This window comes from Fusarium odoratissimum (genome assembly GCF_000260195.1).
Source record: "Fusarium odoratissimum NRRL 54006 unplaced genomic scaffold supercont1.6, whole genome shotgun sequence".
NCBI lineage: Eukaryota > Fungi > Ascomycota > Sordariomycetes > Hypocreales > Nectriaceae > Fusarium > Fusarium odoratissimum.
This window is the reverse complement of record NW_022158692.1, coordinates 1,357,856-1,376,529: the sequence shown is the minus strand read 5'-3', so window position 1 is coordinate 1,376,529 and position 18,674 is coordinate 1,357,856. Positions and strand designations below refer to the sequence as shown.

At 49.1% G+C, this 18,674-nt stretch overlaps 6 protein-coding genes and 1 non-coding gene across 11 annotated transcripts; 3 read left to right on the top strand and 4 right to left on the bottom strand.

The window, feature by feature from the left end:
• The first annotated feature begins 133 nt into the window (after positions 1–133).
• Positions 134–1,287, top strand: FOIG_05121 (uncharacterized protein). Its single transcript, XM_031203566.1, has 2 exons — positions 134–488; positions 589–1,287. Exons 1-2 carry the CDS (start codon positions 298–300, stop codon positions 1,208–1,210), a joined length of 813 nt encoding a protein of 270 aa, XP_031067145.1. The 5' UTR covers positions 134–297; the 3' UTR covers positions 1,211–1,287.
• A 137-nt stretch (positions 1,288–1,424) lies between these two features.
• FOIG_05120 lies at positions 1,425–1,540 on the bottom strand. The gene has a single exon (XR_004093429.1). It is a non-coding gene; the product is annotated as a 5S ribosomal RNA (ribosomal RNA).
• Positions 1,503–4,319, bottom strand: FOIG_05119 (uncharacterized protein). The gene is made up of 2 exons (XM_031203565.1): positions 1,602–4,319; positions 1,503–1,530 (listed from the first exon to the last, which is right to left on the bottom strand). Exon 1 carries the CDS (start codon positions 4,154–4,156, stop codon positions 1,706–1,708), a length of 2,451 nt encoding a protein of 816 aa, XP_031067144.1. The 5' UTR covers positions 4,157–4,319; the 3' UTR covers positions 1,503–1,530; positions 1,602–1,705.
• Positions 4,320–4,366: 47 nt separating this feature from the next.
• Positions 4,367–6,508, bottom strand: FOIG_05118 (uncharacterized protein). The gene has a single exon (XM_031203564.1). It carries the CDS (start codon positions 6,318–6,320, stop codon positions 4,470–4,472), a length of 1,851 nt encoding a protein of 616 aa, XP_031067143.1. The 5' UTR covers positions 6,321–6,508; the 3' UTR covers positions 4,367–4,469.
• Positions 6,509–7,273: 765 nt separating this feature from the next.
• FOIG_05117 (chloride channel, other eukaryote) lies at positions 7,274–11,156 on the top strand. 2 transcript variants are annotated; one of them, XM_031203562.1, is made up of 7 exons: positions 7,274–8,147; positions 8,206–8,591; positions 8,662–9,792; positions 9,842–10,174; positions 10,227–10,601; positions 10,652–10,762; positions 10,827–11,156. In XM_031203562.1, the coding sequence occupies exons 1-7, from the start codon at positions 7,943–7,945 to the stop codon at positions 10,878–10,880; spliced, it is 2,595 nt and encodes an 864-aa protein (XP_031067141.1). In that variant the 5' UTR covers positions 7,274–7,942; the 3' UTR covers positions 10,881–11,156. The 2 variants fall into 2 exon arrangements, with proteins under 2 accessions (XP_031067141.1, XP_031067142.1); XM_031203563.1 differs by lacking the exons at positions 7,274–8,147; positions 8,206–8,591 and having other exon boundaries at positions 8,615–9,792.
• A 1,079-nt stretch (positions 11,157–12,235) lies between these two features.
• Positions 12,236–14,660, top strand: FOIG_05116 (4-aminobutyrate aminotransferase). 2 transcript variants are annotated; one of them, XM_031203561.1, is made up of 3 exons: positions 12,236–12,533; positions 12,645–13,029; positions 13,083–14,567. In XM_031203561.1, the coding sequence occupies exons 2-3, from the start codon at positions 12,728–12,730 to the stop codon at positions 14,287–14,289; spliced, it is 1,509 nt and encodes a 502-aa protein (XP_031067140.1). In that variant the 5' UTR covers positions 12,236–12,533; positions 12,645–12,727; the 3' UTR covers positions 14,290–14,567. The 2 variants fall into 2 exon arrangements, with proteins under 2 accessions (XP_031067140.1, XP_031067139.1); XM_031203560.1 differs by having other exon boundaries at positions 12,291–12,533; positions 12,642–13,029; positions 13,083–14,660.
• Positions 14,661–14,798: 138 nt separating this feature from the next.
• Positions 14,799–18,303, bottom strand: FOIG_05115 (uncharacterized protein). 3 transcript variants are annotated; one of them, XM_031203558.1, is made up of 6 exons: positions 17,923–18,303; positions 16,150–17,870; positions 15,989–16,097; positions 15,362–15,936; positions 15,244–15,313; positions 14,806–15,188 (listed from the first exon to the last, which is right to left on the bottom strand). In XM_031203558.1, the coding sequence occupies exons 2-6, from the start codon at positions 16,174–16,176 to the stop codon at positions 15,181–15,183; spliced, it is 789 nt and encodes a 262-aa protein (XP_031067137.1). In that variant the 5' UTR covers positions 16,177–17,870; positions 17,923–18,303; the 3' UTR covers positions 14,806–15,180. The 3 variants fall into 3 exon arrangements, with proteins under 3 accessions (XP_031067136.1, XP_031067138.1, XP_031067137.1); XM_031203557.1 differs by having other exon boundaries at positions 14,799–15,313; XM_031203559.1 differs by having other exon boundaries at positions 14,805–15,936.
• Between the last annotated feature and the right edge of the window lie 371 nt (positions 18,304–18,674).

Genomic DNA, 18,674 nt, shown 5'->3' with positions numbered 1-18,674 from the left:
CACAGTCAACGAAGCCAAGTATTCGTTCTACAGTGATCGATCTCCCTGCAGACTTGGCTCCGGCAACTTCTCCACCTCCCATGCCGAGGCATCTCGGTACGCCAACCGAGTCGGGAGACAAGATCCGGGGTAATCAACACCCATGTAAGTAAAATACCCTAGGTTGGAGAGAATAAGAAGTCAACCTCTCCTGGTTATCCTCTTTATCATCAATCTTACAAGTCTCTTCTCCTCCATTCATCTGGTCTTCTCATCTCGAATATCCTCCATCAGATCCTTTATACTACAGCTTTCACTATGGCAGAAGAGTCTACCCTTCAACTCGAATATCGTGGCCGCGTAGCCGTTTTGACCATTTGTAATGAACGAAAACTCAACGCCTTCAACTCAGTACAATACTATGATCTCGCTCAGAAGATGCGAGAGATTGCTACTCATGACGAGGTTTTCACTACAGTGATTTTGGCAAAGGGTCGATATTTTTCAGCGTGAGAACCCCATATAGAATCCTGTCCACCCATGCAGACCACTGTGTCTTGGAAATGCCGGACAACCAATATAAGCATGGACATAACTGACTGTTCGCAGAGGAGCTGACGTGGGAGTCTCTCGAGAGATAGCCGGAGACGGGAAAGCAGTCCATAAGCAAGTCTTACAGGGCTTTGTCGCTCAAAACCTGAACATCACCCATGCCTTTGCAACTCATCCCAAGGTTCTCGTCGTTGGCCTCAATGGTCCTGTTGTAGGCCTTACAGCTGCGCTCATTGCATTTGCTGACTTTATTTACTGTGCGCCGTCGACTTTCCTCCTCACACCTTTCTCATCCATTGGTCTTGTTGCTGAGGGTGGTGCATCACGAGCACTGGCACTGCGTCTCGGACCTGCACGAGCGAACGAAGCATTGTTCATGAGTCGCCGCATTGGATCTCAGGACCTTGAGCGCTGTGGATTTGTCAATGCCATCTTTGACGAGGGCGATGATGTCAAGTTCAGGGCTAGAGTGTTGCAAGAGGTTGACGAGAGGCTGGGAGACCATCTTATTGGGGATAGCTTGATCGGAATTAAGAGGCTGATCAGGAAGCCCGAGCTGGATATCCTGCATACACAGAATGTCCATGAGGTTTTTGCTGGGCTGGAGAGATTCATGACGGGTGTACCTCAGGAGGAGTTTGCAAAGCTTGCGAGCGGTGCGAAGCGACACAAGCTGTGATGATTCACAGCTATATCATCTATACCAGAGAAGAAAATATGAAGCAATAAGATTCTACTCGGACATGTGCTCTCACCTTACTATTCTGTGTCTTTTCTTCCCCCCCTCACTCACAAGGTACGCTGCTAAGCTAAGGTAAGGACTGACAATGCTGCACAATATCAGGACAACCACATAACATGTAACAAAAAGAGATTCTACAAGGACAAAAAAAAACATACAACACTGGGGATTCGCTGGTCGTCACCGACCCAACTACTAATCCAGCGCTTCGCAGCTTAACTAAGGGGGAGCGGACGGGACCCCGTGTTCTCTACGAGCTGTGGTCGTATGTGATAAGCGGACATGTCACAATGCCCTATGAATAAGGTACTAACACTCGTATACATACTATCTTTAGTGCGGAGAGCACAGTTTAATTGATACTCGCTTCAGCAGGAGTGTCACAATTGGTAGGTTGTTAATAGTCTTCTATTGTCAAGTGTTGCGTGTTCCCTATGCTAGCAGACCAAACAATAAACTGGCTCGTTGCCAGAAGTCGTTGGCTGACTTCAAGATTCGGTCCTTTGCTGCCTCGTCTAACTTGGAGTGTCGGTAAACATTGTCCTCGAGGTTCTGGAACGAGCTGCCTGCTGACTCTGTGTTGCCGATGCAACGCCGCAAGAGGGCAATATCAAAGAGCCACTGTGTGAAGACATCCGTCTTCTGCTCGGCACTGAGACCAGGTTTCTGCTCTTCGGAAGCATCTTCGGGCTTTGGTAACTCCTCCTCGGCACTGGCCTTCTTTTCATCGGTCTCCTCTGCATTCTCGTCCTCCGTATCATCATCGTCCTTCTCCTTTGCATCTACCTCGTTTGACTTCTTATCTTTGACGTCTTCCTTGTTGTCAACTGAGTTCTCCACCACTGCTGCCTCCCACATTTTGCATAGTTGCTCAGTCAGGTGCTTCTTCAACACAGATACAGCCGCCTTGGTCCAGAGATCGGCCCCCTCGTCCGACATAGACAGTGATAGTGATCGTAGGAACTGGAAAATCTCTGGCGAGGGCTGATTAGGTAGCGCTGGCTCTCCATCCCAAAGTGGTCGGCCCACCACAACTCGCTGTGAAAGTCCTTGCGTGGAGAACTCTTCCAGAGTAGGCTGTGAAACTGCCACAGCCACCTTCTCATGCATCGAAGGGACAGCCTTCAGGCCAAAGCTCTTGATGGAAGGCCGCTCTGGTAACTGGTGTCGGATATCTCGTAAAACACGGAGGAAGTACATGGCTACTTTACCGTTGCGCGATGACTCGGCCCGCTCATCCCAAAGACTTTGGATTTGATCTTCAAGCTCTTTGAAAGACTTATCAAGCGTGGCATCCAGCCTCTCTTGCAGCATCTGAGGATCGTCCTTGCTTAGGAGTTTCTGTCGAGCTTCGATCGTCTCCTCATCCTCGATCTCGTCGTAGTCATTATCCCAGCGTTGCCGTCTCAATTGTTCAACAACCTCCTTGACATCATCGATGACATGATACCATGATTTGTAAGAGTGCGCCGCTTTGGAAACAGCATCATTCCGTCCATAAAACCGAGACACGACCTCTTGCACAAATGGGGCAGCGCCACCCGCAAGAGCTTCATCGTAACCTTCTTCGTTCCAGATGCTCACATGTTCATCGGTGATACCATCTTTCCATCGTCCTAGGGATGCAGAGACCTCTGACCCAACTAAGCGGAGCTTGCTGACCTTAGTATCGAGGACTTCGAGCATGCGGGAGTTGATGGCTTCGCGGAGAGAATCCTGCATTTCTGATGGATCGATACCTCGAGCCTTCCCACCGTCTCTAATCCAAAGCTCCAAAACATTTGTTCGAAGCTCCATAATGGACTTGAATTCGGACATTGTGTTCAGCGTTTTCTTCAGTCCGTCGAGGAGAACCTCCGATCCCTTCTCGGACCATGCAGCTAGCATCTCACGAGCCTGACTTCCATCCAGGTCGTCATGCCGGACGAAAGGTGTGAAGTATTGGATTTCTTCGTCACACCACCGTTCATAGATGTCTAATCTTAGCCCTTCAAGCTGCTTGAGGCCGGGGTCAGCTAGGAGACGGTGGCTCTTAAGACCCGAGAGCGCCAATGACAATCTGCCTGGCACTAAAGCTTGCACATCAAGAAGAGTTCTCGAATAGAGCCTCAAACTTTGAACAACGTCATCAGCACTCCTCTTCCGATTATTCTCTTCCGCCTCAAATGCTAGTCCCATAGCCTCTGCTCTCACATGGAGAAAATGGCGGAGAACGTCTCTTGCTCCAGAGCTTGTTGCTAAGCTGTATGCACATAGTGCCTTTTGCACGTCTTCCCTCTCCGTCTCATCGCCAGCTCTCTCAAAGACCTTCTCGACGTTCCTGAGCAACCTTCGTCGTAGCTTGCTAACGGATGCTCTCGCGGTTTCGATGGCTTGGCGACTGCTAGTATCAGTCGCATCGTCCGAGAGACTCTTTATCAAAAGTCGACTCAGAACCAGGACCTTTGTAGAAAGTACCAATCTATCTCCCTTCTTGACATTGTCGCCCAGTCCACCACTGCCCTTAAGTATTCGCCCAACAACTAGGACACAGGCGTCGAGGAGCCTTAACCGTGCTGCGATAGAGGTAGCGTATTTGTTCTCCTTCGCAACAAAATTTGCGAGACCCGTAGCCTTGGCGCTGATCACAGCTCTACCGCATCGGCCACCCATCTTGCCTAGAAGCTCCTGAACGACATCGTTGTCATCGCGCATGTGCACAATAGTGTCCGCTGTACCGAGCAGATCGCGATATGAGCTTCCGACCTGAGTGCGCAGGCGGGTAGACTTTTCTTCGATTGCGACATGGAGGCTTTTGTGAATAGCTCGGATCTGTGGGAGGGTGTTATTCGGAGAGAAGATCTGGGCGGATGAGGTGAGCTTGGAAGTGTCGACATCGGCCATTGTTGCGCGAGAGCTATAGATCGTATAGTATTAGTGTTACCTATTGATAGGCATCTGTTCAAAAATTTGTCGCACCCAGGTTCGTACGGTCGTTGAAATTTGAGGAGAGGCGTTGGAAAGTTGTAGGTTTGCTTAAGGGAAGCTGTTCAAGCAACGTGGAGGTTGGCCCCGCCATACAAGGGTCGACCCGCCATTAAATAGGTGATAATCAGGGGACTTAAATGTACATTGCGGCAGTCAAGTAAATGAATATTCACAAAATTGGATGAATTCTTTTATGACGCTATTAACCAAGTCCTTAATGAATTTAAATCTATAGTCTTGTGCTCTTGACAACAGCTGTGTTGATACCTGACAGCTCTCCTTGGTATCCTCCCTTGGGCTCGCCGCCTTGCCAAACAGGCTTCATGCTCTTCAACTTCTTTTGCTTCGCCTCGTACTGCTTGCGCTTCTTGACTCTGGGGTTCCTAACGTCCTTGCTTCGCTTGGGCGCTAGACCCTTGTTCTTCTCGATAGCATATGTGATCTTACGCTTGCCATCCTCACCAAGCTCCTCCTTCTCGACAACTCGATCTGCCTTGCTGGCAGCAGCGTATGCTGCGTAGCGGGCGGCCTTGTCCTCCTTGTTCTTCTTTGACTTTTGTGCCACCATATCGTAGTACTCATCCTCATTGTCACGGACAGTCTTGGCCGTTGTGGTGTCCTCATCGTCACTGTTATCGTCAAGGTCTGCTCCAAGCTTGGAGTTCTTCTGTCCACGTCGCTCAGCCTCAGCGTTGAGACGCGCCGCACGGTCTCGAAGTCTTTCACGGTGAGGAATATCCATATCACCACCGGCATCCCTTCCAGCGCCAGCACGCTTGTTCGCCTTCTGTACGATTTGAGATGTGTAGAACTTGAGACTCTTCTTGCGGGCGGCCTTCTCAGCTGCGGTTCGCTCATCAAGAACGTCCTCTTCACCAAAGTCGGAATTGTCATCGTCTTGTTCGATAGCAACAGCCTTCTTGGACTTCTTGGATTTCTTGCCGGGAAGAGGTAGATCATATAGATCAGCAACAGCTGCTTCTCCAGCCTTGACCTTCTCCAGCTTTCGCTCCAGTTTCTCAGCAGCAGCCTTTTCTTGCTTCGACGACTTCTTGCTCTTCTTTGTTCTCTTCACCTCAGCCTCCAGATTCTCAACACCCTGCATCAATGCATCATCGTCGATATCTGAAATAGCGTCGCCATCGAAACTCTTGGTTGACTTGAGATCCTTGACCTTTTGCCATGTCTCTCGACAATTCATCAAGGTCTCCATGACCTCGTGGTCCCGTAGCTCGGTAGGATCAATAGTTTTCTGCACCTTTGCGTTATCTCTTGCTGGAGATGTCAGGATGGCAAAATAGCTCGCGAGAGCAGCAACGTAACAGCCGGCCACCCAGTACTTGACGGCTTCTAGTGATTGGCCCGAGAGACCCTGGGCTGACTTTTGCAAATCCACCAAAGTAGGTTGCAGGTTCTGGAATTCCTTGACAAGGGGCTCGAATTCGGGATAACGGTTCTTGAGAATTGTATATCGCTCTTCGGGGCTCATGTCGTCGGTGATCTCAACTTCCTTCAGGACTTCTGTGATCGTCTCTTCGCCCTCACCATGTTCTTGGCCCTCGGCTAGCCACTCGTCACCATCAAAAATGAAATCCTCCTCAGCCATCTTGGAAAGCTTCTTCTGCTGAAGACGCTTGGCTTCCACTTCTTCTTCGAGAGCATCGGCCTCGGTCTCGATATTGTCGGCATTGTAGTAGTCGTTTCTTGAGGATCCCCACCAACCGGAATCGCCCTCCTCCTCTTCCTGGCCAGCTTCGTCATCTGAGACTGCATCTTTGGATGCTGAGCCCTTGTTTTTACGCGGTTGATCATCCCGGTCGTCCTCCTCTTCTGAGTGGGAGTCCTCGTATCCAAGAACCTCTTCATCGGACAGCTCGATATCGTCATCTTCTTTCCTTCGACGTTTCGAATCTGGCGCTTCGTCGAGCAGTATTTGGTCTCGGTTCATGAAGTACTCGTCTTCTGAGTCGGCAACATCCTCATAGGTAGTGATAGGTCCAAGGCGGGCTTCCGAAGGATCAAGTTCTTTGGGGCCTAATAGCGCATTACTGCGCCCTGATGCCTTTCTCTTTTTAGCCATTTTCGCGGGCTGTGGGGAATTCGAATGGGTAGAAAGAAGGGACTTCTAAAGTTTTGCGTAGCCAAAGTTGCGAAAATAGCCCGTCGCAGTCGTAACTTTTTCTGAATTTTTAGCCGATAAGAGATAAGAGTAGCCCACCACCAGCCACACCCACGCCACAATTCTATCAGCCATATCCGGAAATAAAATGATCGGCTGTATAGATCAATCTGGCGCTTGGGCTGACAATAAAGTTGACATGATGGGAACCAATTGCAACACATGGCCAGTCTCAGCTTACATGATTCAGAACACACATGATCATCGGCCGCGTATGTAGTCTCAGACAGTCCAGATCTAAACAAATGCCTCGTTTGAGGGGTTGATCAAGCATTGTCTTTGCTGTGTAGCTTCATCACCAAGATGCCTTGTAAATTGTCGGCCAAAGCCCGAATGATTCGTGGGATTCAGCATCCCACTTCCAAGATCGTCTCCCTGATATAAGCCCTTGTCAGAACCACTTCGTCAAACGCGTAGCACATTACTTCCGCTACGGTACATGCTTCGAGTAACACCGAGTTCGGGTCTGTATACAATATGTATGTATCATCGTCCCTTCATTTTATAGTAGATGGCATAGAAGCACTTCGATATCAGAATCACAAGCAAATGAATCTTCCATTTAACCGTTCCATGCGCAACAAGCGCTTAACGCTAGCCGCCTACGGCAGAAAGTGGACGTAGCTTGAGTCAGCTACCTAATCCTTTGGTGGGGACTCCCTACAGCACAATGACGAAATGCCGGAGGACTTCCCTCGGGTAGTGACAGGTACTTTTGAGTCTGGGCATAACGCGTAGACCGCTCATGTACCTCCAGAATGCATGTTGTACTCTGGTGGCTGACCCCCTGTATTCTTTATTGCGTTTCATCATGTCTGTGATACGTCCCTTGTCCCTCTCGAGTCCGCTCGCCTGGGAACTTTCGGTAGAGAAGAGTTTATTGTATTGTGAAGAAAGAGAAAAGAATACTCTAGAAATAACAGTAAATAGAATGTTGACTTGGACGGGTAGGTGAGTTTGATTCAACGTTAACGTTGACGTTGACCACGATTCGGCGCATTTGTTACCGAATGTGGCAGGTTGACGGTTGAAGAGACCAATAACAATAAGAAAACAACCTTAAGTTAGCACCCCTCGCTCTCTCCAAACCTTGATCTAGCTCCGGTTATCGATGAGAATCTTCCTTTCTCTTCTCCATCTCTCGATTCTCCGTGTCGTCGTCGTCAGGCGGCCTCTATTTGTACCTGATCACCCCCCGCCATCTTGATTTAAAGTCCAGTCACGCTTGGCGCGCCTCCACACTCCCGCCAACGAGGGTCACCTGGACCCTGAGAAGGTGACGGTGTGACAACCAACGAACCATCAAAGTTCTAGGACGAAGCACGGGCACGGGCGTCGCGATATACAGTACTCGGACCAGATCGTCCTTGTGTCCCAGTCTCTGTTTCACTTGCAGCTGATCTTTATCTTCCCTTTATCTCCGGAGCAGGCGCCTTGCTTTAAACTCGTATCGCCCTTGGAGCTTGCCTGTCACTCCACTCCCTGCTCCTTCAACTTCATTTCCACCATAGTTTCATTCCATCATGGCGGGACAAGAAGCAGAAGGCTCCGAGCCGCCCTCACCACGGACTACGCGAAGACGGAATCCTTTACAGCGGAATGCTTCAACAGGAGAACTGGACGAGCGAACCCCCTTGCTCACAGCTTCAAGGTCGCGCATTCGTATCAGTGAGCAAAGCTCGACTCGTCAGCAAAAAGGATCCTTATCGCGGGACCAAAGCTACATAGGTGCGCTCTTCAAGAGTATATTAATTCTGACTCTAGCTAATCATGTTTTGTGTCTCAGGTGCCTATCATGGCTCTCGAAATCATAGCCGACATCCCTCGTGGAGCTCAAGACTGGTTAACGCCCTGTCCGACCGCCATGAGTCCTCTATGGCCGAATCGAAAGGCACAATTTTCCCTGATGAACGCATGTGGTACGATCAATTCACCAGTACCGACTGGGTGCATGACGCAATCGCCGATTCCTACAGGGTCAAGGAGCTACGGAGTCGTAAGGACTTCTGGGGCAGGGTTCGCATCATCTTTGATGGCGCCCAGGGCTGGATTCTGAGTGCTCTCTGTGGCTTTCTCGTTGCATTGATGGCATACACAGTAGATGTTGCCGAATCTACTGTCTTTGATTTCAAGGAAGGCTACTGCAGCAAAGCTTGGTACCTCAGCAGAAAGGTCAGTAATTCATGATGCGCACCTTCTTCAGCTTGTCCTTAGAACGAAGGTAGGCTAATATTGACCTTAGAGATGCTGCGCCGAGGAAGCCTGTGAGGACTGGGTAAGGTGGGCACATGTTGTGAACAGTCCTTCCGGAGACATCTGGAGAAGCTTCGCGATTTACATGGCCTTTGTTCTCGCCCTTGCTCTCATTGCCTGTTGGATGGCGCTGTGGACAAAAACAGTTGTCCCATCTGCTTATCAACTGACGACTCTAGACGAGAACCTGGCTGTTGATGAACCCACACAGACATATGACGACTTGAACCCAAGTGAATCTTCGACACCTCAACCGCAACCCGATCCAAAGCCAGAGAATCCCCCTATGGTCTACTATTCTGCAGCTGGCAGTGGAGTTGCCGAGGTTCGCGTTATTCTGAGTGGCTTCGTTTTGCACGGTTTCCTGGGTGCCAGGACCTTGATTATCAAAATGGTAGCACTGATTCTAAGTGTCGCTTCCGGTATGAGTCTCGGAAAAGAGGGCCCGTACGTTCACATGGCTGCCTGCGTTGGCAATATCTTGTGTCGATTATTTTCCAAGTACGATCGAAACGACGGAAAGCGAAGAGAGGTTATTTCAGCAGCCGCAGCTGCAGGAGTCGCCGTTGCATTTGGTGCGCCACTAGGCGGAGTACTGTTCGGCCTTGAAGAAGTTTCATACTTCTTCCCTGCGAAAACGCTGTTCCGAACCTTCTTCTGCTGTATCGTCGCCGCGCTGTCCCTCAAATTCCTCAACCCCTACGGTACACACAAGATCGTTCTCTTTGAAGTGAGATATCTGGTCGACTGGGAGTATTTCGAGCTTGGAAGCTTCATATTTGTGGGCATCATTGGCGGTGCACTGGGAGCGCTCTTTATCAAAGCCTCCAAATACTGGGCTCAATCCTTCAGAAGGATCCAGCTGATCAAAAAGCACCCTCTGCTGGAGGTATTCCTTGTAGCACTGGTAACGGGATTGATGAGCTATTGGAATGCTCTGACAAAGCTTCCCGTTGCTGAGCTGCTTCTGAATGTCGCATCGCCGTGCGAGGGTTCCAGTACTGACTGGGAAGAACGAGCATTGTGCCCTGGGGCTATTGATGAGATCCCCCCTATTCTGTTTGAACTGTTTGTTGCTCTCTTGATCAAGGGCTTCCTCACCGTTATCACTTTCGGCATTGTAAGTTTGATTCGGAACGAGCTGTGGCATAAACTAACACACCCAACAGAAAGTTCCTGCTGGAATTTATGTACCATCTATGGTTGTCGGAGGTTTGATGGGCCGGATAGTCGGCCATATGGTGCAGTGGGCCGTGCTACGTGTTCCGGATTGGGCTATCTGGGGAGACTGTGCGTTCAGCAGAGACGGTTCGTGCATCCAACCTGGTGTGTATGGTCTCATCGCAGCCGGTGCCACCATGTGTGGTGTGACAAGATTGTCTGTCACACTCGCAGTTATCTTATTCGAGCTCACGGGTAGCCTTGATTATGTCTTGCCCTTCTCTCTCGCGATCCTCGTGTCCAAATGGACAGCTGATGCTATCGAGCCCAACAGCATCTATGTAGGTCTTTCTTTTTTTGGCCAACGTACCGAGCAGCGACTGACTTGTACAGGATCTTCTCACCAGCATGAATTCATATCCATTCTTGGACAATAAGCATAAGCCGATCTTTACGGAAGACCTAGCTGACATTGTGCCACGGATTCGCAAAGAACGAATTATTGACATTACGAACTCACCGGTTGTACCTGCTACCAGCTTGAGAATCAAACTCGAGCTTCTGCACAGGGCTGGCGAACTCGATGGAGGACTGCCAATTGTGCGACATGGTATTTTGGTTGGGCTGATTCCTGCACCTGATCTTGGATATGCTCTTGATCAGTTAGAAGACGAAGCAACGAATCTTTGCCTCATGGATCACGTTCCTAGCATTGACGAAGATGAGGGAGAACATGACCCCACAGACTTTACACCTTACATAGATCCTGTGAGCATTCCGCGATATGTGCTACCTCGCACACCACTGACGAGTAATAGGCACCCGTTGCGCTGGATATCAGATCACCAATGGACTTGGTTTATGAGCTTTTCGCGAAGCTCGGACTCAGGTACATCTGTGTGCTGAAAGACGGCAAATATGCTGGAATGGTAAGCATTTGCTGGCTGTTGCTTGAAATTGATGTTCTGTTTATGATGCTAACCTAGCTACCAGACCCACAAGAAGACCTTTGTCAGATATATGCGGGAGCATGAAAAAGACATTTAACTTGCAAGCGATTCAGGAGTTTTGGGCATTGTGGGCGTTGTTTCTGTGATACAGGCATGGCATTGGCATTGCATTTCTGGTAGCGAGTTCTTTTGGGCATCAGAATCGGACGCATCAGCATGATGGTTAACGCAGTTGATAAGGATGGAAGAGCCGCGTCTTCTCTAACTTATAGATTGGCATTGTGGCAGCATGAGACTTTTATGGCCACGTGGAGAATCGAGGCAACTTGTTACTCTTTGAATTGACTAGAAAGATCGGCTAACGTGTAAAATATTGTCTTCAACTCATGTGATTGTTATCTTGTTCCAATGTTTATAGATAGACGACTGTCTAGGCCATCGATAGAGCCTCCAGTCTCCCTTAACCTGCCCAAAAGGGTAGGCTTCTGGATGCCAAACGCACTAAAAGCAACGCCTGGCAGCCGAGAACTCGGACGGCTCCGAGACCGGAACCGGCCCGGTGTGTGGAACGGGAACGACGGCTACCATGTCTGGGGGTGAATCTATGCTGTATGGGAGATATGCTGCTTGTTAAATAGCAAATAAATCCCCACTCGGTAGAAAGATCACCAAACAAAGTAAGCAATCATGTCTCAAGGTGAGTTGGGTGAGGAATAGTGGTCGGAAATTCTGACTAGATTGGTGTAAGTACTGTAGCTAGAAGGCGTATCAGGATCTGAGCGCCGTTTTATACCAAGTACCCCAAGATATGGAGATACCTACCCCGCGCCTTGACAAGTTTGGTGGATTTGGAGAGCGGGCCATGGAATCAGGAAGGTCAACCCGTGAAAGGGTGAATTGATTCTGTTATCAAACAGTACCTGGATTGCGACAGTGCCGTGGAGGATATGTAAATACGCAGTGGGTGGCAACCGGTCACGGGGCGTTCTTGAGTGTGAGATAGGCTGCAATAATGGTTGGACAATGCATCCATGGATGTTATCGGTACGTATTTGTGTAGTATCTGACCCCTGCACAGTAGACATGTCGGTACTGCAGTCTGTTATCGAGATCTGGGTCTGGGTTCATCGTGGGTAAGGTGAAGGCGGAGGTGAGGCACGGGCCTCGATACCAAGACACGGCGAGATTGAATTGGAAGAGCAAATGGTCTCGTAGACGATGTTGAGATCAACAGTATTATCAAAATAAATCAATTGTGTCTTGCAATTTGATATGGAGGCTAGTCATGACAAGAACCCAATGTCACAAAAGATAACTGATAGCGGAGAGAATCAGAGGAGCTAAGAGATGCTGTAGGCGAGCTGGGGCGCTACAGCTTCTTACCTATTACGGCAAGTTTTCAACACGTTTAACTTCACCCCTCCCTCTTTCCTGTTTCCCTCCGCTGTCTCTCACCAACTTCCGCGCTCCGCTTGGTCAATTTCTTGAGAGCGAATGCGGGGAAAAGAAACATTTTTAGTTTTCAGTTGTAAGCTTTGGGCTGGACTGGGACATCATGACTACCTACCCCCGGTGTTGGGCAGGTGAGGTGAGAGCCGGGTCCGAGTAAGGACCCTTCCTTTCTGGGTTCTGGAGAAGTGATACATTATAAAAGGGCTGACGACAACCTTCCTTCCTTCTCTCCCCTCCTCTTCCATATCTCCCATCTGTGTGACATTCTCATACCTTCAAAGCTTCTATCTTAACAAGAGTGAGTTGCCCCTCTCAATTTGGCTTCTATCATGGTTGCATCTCGTGACCCTGTTCGCTTATCATGACGACACGCTTTCATTTATGCTAACGTTCTTTCCTCACTTAGCAGGCAAACCACAACTCCAATTCATACCTCACGGTCGAAGCGCTTTACAAGACATTCACACTCTTCATCAATTGCAACTCTTAGTCATGTCGGCTTTCCGCGCTGGCATGGCCGCCCGGCCTGCTGTTCAAGCTGCCCGAGCTGCAGCTTGCCGCTCTTTCGCTACTTTGCGCAGCATGCGAATGGCTGCTGCTTCTGAGAAGGCCTTCTTCGCTGGCGAGCCAGAGGCCCCTACGGTCAAGACAGCTATTCCTGGCCCTAAGACCAAGAGTCACATGGATGAGCTCACCAAGGTCTTTGATACTCGTAGCGCAAACATGCTTGTCGACTACACCAAGAGCAAGGGCAACTACATCGCCGACCCCGATGGCAACGTGCTTCTCGATGTGTAAGAGTCAATTGAAAGCCAGCTTCATCACGTAACACTAACGAATAAAATAGCTTTGCTCAGATTGCTTCAATTGCAGTCGGTTATAACAACCCTGCCCTTCTCAAGGCCGCCTCCAGCCCTGAGATGGTGAACGCCATTGTCAACCGACCTGCCCTCGGAGCCTTCCCCTCTCACGACTGGGCCGATCTTCTCAAGTCCAGTCTTCTCACTGTTGCTCCCAAGGGTCTGGATAATGTCTTTACCGCCATGGCTGGCTCGGATGCGAACGAGACTGCCTACAAGGCCGCCTTTATGTGGCGCCGACAGCAGGAGCGTGGTGGCCCTGAGGTTGATTTCAGCACTAAGGAACTTGACAGTGCTATGAATAATCATGCCCCCGGAAGCCCTGATCTCTCTATTCTTTCTTTCAAGACCGGCTTCCACGGTCGTCTCTTTGGATCGCTTTCTACTACCCGCTCCAAGGCTATCCACAAGGTTGACATCCCTGCTTTCGACTGGCCTCAAGCGACTTTCCCCAAGCTCAAATATCCTCTCGAGGAGAACGTGGAGGAGAACAAGAAGATTGAGCAGGCTAGTCTTGATGAAGTAGAGCACCTTATTAAGAGCTGGCACCTGCCTCCTTGCGCCGTTGTCGTCGAACCAGTCCAGAGTGAAGGCGGTGACAACCACGCTTCGCCTGACTTCTTCCGCAAGCTGCGAGCCCTGACAAAGAAACATAACATTCTACTTATTGTCGACGAAGTCCAGACTGGTATCGGCGCTACTGGCAAGTTCTGGGCTCATGAGCACTGGAACCTCGAGACACCCCCTGATATCGTGACCTTCTCCAAGAAGGCTCAAGCTGCCGGTTTCTACTATGGCGACCCGGCTATCCGCCCCAACAAGCCTTACAGACAGTTCAACACATGGATGGGTGACCCTGCTCGCGCCATCCTGTTCAAGGCCATTGTCGACGAAATCAACAAGAACGACCTCGTCAACCACACCGCACGAGTTGGTGATCGCCTCTTCAAGGACCTCGAGTCTCTTAGCAAGAAGTACCCCGGTCAGATCGAGAACCTCCGTGGCAAGGGTCAAGGTACATTCATTGCCTTCGACAGCCCCAAGCGTGACCAGTTCCTAGCGGAGGCCAAGAAACTGGGTGTGAACATCGGTGGCAGTGGCGCCAGCGCCGTTCGTCTACGGCCTATGCTCATTTTCCAGCAGAAGCACGCTGATATCCTTGTGGACACAATTGAGAAGATTGTTAAGCAGTAAAAGGGGGAGTACAGGAGGACCATCAAAATAGCTATTTAAGGACAGTGGAGTTTGGGATTATCTGAATAAATCAGAAAATGTTTTTAGCGAAGACCTAGGAGATCCAGATATTTCTTTTATCTCGAGGCCAAAATCTGGAATGGACTAGGCACACTTGATTGGGTGTTATGAAGCCAAGGATAATGAGGGTTAATGCAATCAACATCAGCGTCTTGCTTTCTTCATACACTTCCTTGCACCTGCTTGAGCATGATACTTTTTGTCGTGACATGCTTCCCTCTTCAATAAGCAGACAGATGTCTACTTTCCTAAGGGAGGCAATAACTTAGGACCTCAATCCTAAATGATAAAAGTACTTAGGTAAGTTATCATAATCCAAGAGGCCTCTTTAATGAGTTTGTTTTCGCATCCTTTGTTAAAGGTCACAAGTTCTTTTTGCTCTCTGAGGCTGTCATATGTCAAGTAGGTATGCAAATTGTATCCAATTGCGCTTAGGCAAGGAATGCAAGTTTATGTCTCACTTGATACAATTGTTATTAGTTCATAAACTCTGTCTATTGGTGCCTGTATACGGTCCTGAAGATGTCCTGAAGTTCACGCCTATTAGTCTCCCTGCTTTACAGGTTACGTGAGAGTCAAACCAGCTGCTCTCTTATCATTGGCCTTTGTCTATGCCGTCCTCATCAACCTTAGACCATCATTAACATCCATGCCTAGCATTATCGTATCAACTATCCCACGAGTAGTCGATGAAGCCCCCTTGTTCTCCCTCGTTTGCTCATTCAGAAATGTTTGTGTCATCTCCCTAAGTCTTTCTCTGACGTCGATTCGTGGTCTCCTTATCCGATTTTGGTTTTGTTTCTTGCATCTGATCTGATGCTCTGCTTTGCATTATGCGACTTTGGTCGTCAGTTCCCATCGGCTGCAATGAGCTTGATCGATTGTTTGGAGAACCTTCTTGCTTTTGCACGCGCGGTACCGCTTCACTAAGGGATCTCGGGCGGTTAGACATCTGTTCTCCATGCTATCAGAGTATTAGCTGACGCCCAACAGACGAAATGCGATTACCTACCCGTATGTTGTCTAAAATTCCTGCTGCTTGCTTTGGCTGAAGCATCCCAGAGGACGGTGTGACAGAAGGCCGATAAGTATCCAAATTCCCGTGCGTGTTTTGAAACTCCACAGGTGCGCGGCTTAGACCTCTGTATGTATTATCCAATGATCCCGGGGGCCGTGGCGGAAGAACAGCTTGAGGGGCCGGAGCAATAGTACGAAAGACCGAGTGAGAATTCTGTAGAATTTGTGCAGATGGCTTTGGAGCGATAAGTCGAGGATTGAAAGGTCGCTGGCTAGTCACGTCCCGACCTGCATATGCCGGACGGCCCTTTTTCTTCTTGGGAGGCTGTTCGGGTTGCTGATGTTGCTGCAAATGGGGCCCAGGAGTCATAGCGGGTTGGCGTTGGAAGTTTGCCGGTGAGTTCTGCGCCGGAGAAGGTTGAGACAGAAGAGAAAGAGCTTGATCACTGGGAAGTTGGCCGTCGATGTTGTTTTGAGTGCTCGATTCTTCTTCGCTAGCTTTCCGCTTTGTCCCACGCTGTCCTATGTACATGTTCTGAGCTGTCTCCATACACTGAGCCATGTTGCGGCCTATAAAGGATGTTTAGTTTGGGGGATCGGAGGTAGAGGCTATTCTACTTACCATTCGGGAGTTGCATTTGCATCCAGTTTGGCTCAATATGGCGAACTAGATTCTCCAAATGTTGGACATCTAATTGACTGTGTTTGATTATTTCGGCAAGGAGATGCCGCTGGAGTTTGGTCAGTTGAAGAACTTCAGGAGGCTAGTATGGCAAGATATACCTTCTCCTGATCATTAAATGGCTCCATGCTGAGATCTTTTCTTGGAAACTACCTTGGTGAGAATGAGGTTTGGAATAGGCCCAAAAGTAGATATTGATGTGAATTCTCATAAAGTCTCAACCACGAGAAGAAGTGAAAGTCCATCGAGGACTAGATCCTCTTTCTGCGAAAGTCTTTACAAAGCGAATGTCGTCTCTGGGCGTTTCCGTCGATAGACTCATTGGAGGTTGATGGCAAGGCGCGAAAGGATCGAAGAGTTTGTGGAATCTTGTGATATATTGCATTTAAGGGCCACGATATAGCCTATCCATGGACCCAGCCAACTGGCTTGGAGACGTCGGGTACGACGAAAGGAAGCGACTCGCTCAAGATGCTGCGGTACATGTGATAGCGGATGGATGAAGAAGCGAGGATTGCTACTTCTAGCCAGACGCGGGAACACAAGGTCTGGACTGAGATTCTCTCTGTGCTGGAACCTGTAAAAAACGAAGAGAGTCCTTGATAATTCCTCGGTAAAGTTGCAGGTTTTGAGAGGATATTGCCTGGTGTAGTGAGATTGCCTTATGGGGTGCGTTTTCGACCGGTTCTTAAGTCCCAAGTCTATTCTTAAGCGGAGCGGGACTTGGTTTCGCTAACTTGTGAAGTAATAAAGGTGAATCTTGGGGAGATTCCCTTGACAAGGGATGCTCGTTTGTGTAGATACCAGATCACACTGGCGATGTTAATATAACAAGAACCGCAGTGATGAATATAGGTAGTAGGTAGGTAGGTTTTGGTGACAATGCTGGTGCAAGTAGACTAACGGGTGAGAGACAGATAATGACAGACTCAGTGTCAGTGTCAGACCCTGGATGCCTCCTATAAGGCAGACAGAGGGTGCACAGAGACAACGACTACCTAATTCGGATCGAAGCCGCCAAATAGATTAATCGGGTTGCCCAATATTCAAGTACCGCCTCAGCCCGTTTGTAAACTGCTGCACATGATATGGTAGATAGCACGGGAGTGGCCGAGAAAGCGATGCACAAGATCCAATGCGATCCAGCACCTTTCATCTCATTATCCCCTGATGAGATGAGATGCAATGCGATGTAATGAGATTGTGCATGCGCAGTGCATGTACATGTGCGTGTGTTGCGTGGTACAGCTTAAGCCGATTCCTGGATCTGGAAATCCTCCTATCCATGTTTGCGAGTGAGGCGCTGATCTGATATGATTATGACTATGACTACCACCAATCTTGGATGGCAAATCAAGCTGACAACCAAAAGGCTTATTGATTTGGGTGATTGCGTCGAGAGGCCTCTGAATGTCTCACTTGGAGAGCTCCAATTTGCCCATAGTCCCTGTTTCTTTAATGACTGTGACCCTGCCATGATGCACCACTGCAGCACTCACTCCTCGGACAAAAAATAGGTGCATCAGGACGGGTCTAAAGAGAACTCAAAGGACCAATCCCACTAGAACCTGGAGGCGCCTGACTCGGAGTAGGGGGCTTATCGAAGGGGGCCTCTGTAGACGGTAGACACATACTCCATGTCCCGTGCTCACAGGCTCAGCCCATCGATACACACCAACATGGATTTGGCGATGTTCCATTGGCTTCTCGCGTATGCGGCTGGTGCCGTATTTGTCCTTGTTCCATCCATGCCCATGATGGATGTGGCCACCAACCAACGATGAGCTCAGCCTGGTTTTAGAGTGTAATGTACTGTAGTATCCTGTGCAAGGCAAAGTCAGCGACTATTAATCAAGAGTTGCCAAGCTATCTACCGTCAGGGTTGGGCAAGGGGCTGTTGGTGCAACTCTCTGGAACCTGAAGAGATGGGCTGAGGCCTATTGGCCAGTTGGCGACGGGTCCGTGCTTTCAGGCCATTATTCTCAAGAGTTTGTTGTCTCTTTGTTGCTGTTGAAGAGAAGAATGACTGGTCATTGATTTGGTGGTCGACTCGTCGTATTTCGCCAGCGTAGCACTGGCCAACTGTTCGTCAAGACTCCAGGCCGGTACGTAGACTCTCAGCAATCTGATGTAAGTCCAAAGACTGCATCACTTCAACTTTCAAGTGACAGTTCATCATTGCATAAAAAAAGAATAGGCAGGGCGTTAATCAACCGCGTTAGACAAGAGAGCACATCTCCCTTTTATAACCAGGCCCAGCCACGGCGTTGATCTTCTAGACAGGCATTAATGCACAATGAGCTGGCAACGTCTGACTGGGCCCTATTCGAAATAGCTAAGAAAGAGAGCCATGATTATTGTTCAGGCTATGATACCAAGCGATCAATTGCATCATAGGAAGCAAAATTCATAAAACCAACAATTAATTAACTCGTGAAGTTAACTGATCTCGTCGATTGGCATTGATAAGGCCTGGATACAATATCACGGACTACTCCATCTTACGCCCATGGAATAGCCCACCGGATGGTTCCGACGAGCAGATTCAAGATCGAAGCCTCCACGATATAATATCTTCTCCCTCTCTCAAATCTTCAGTTCTAATCCGTCAATGTTATACTCCAAT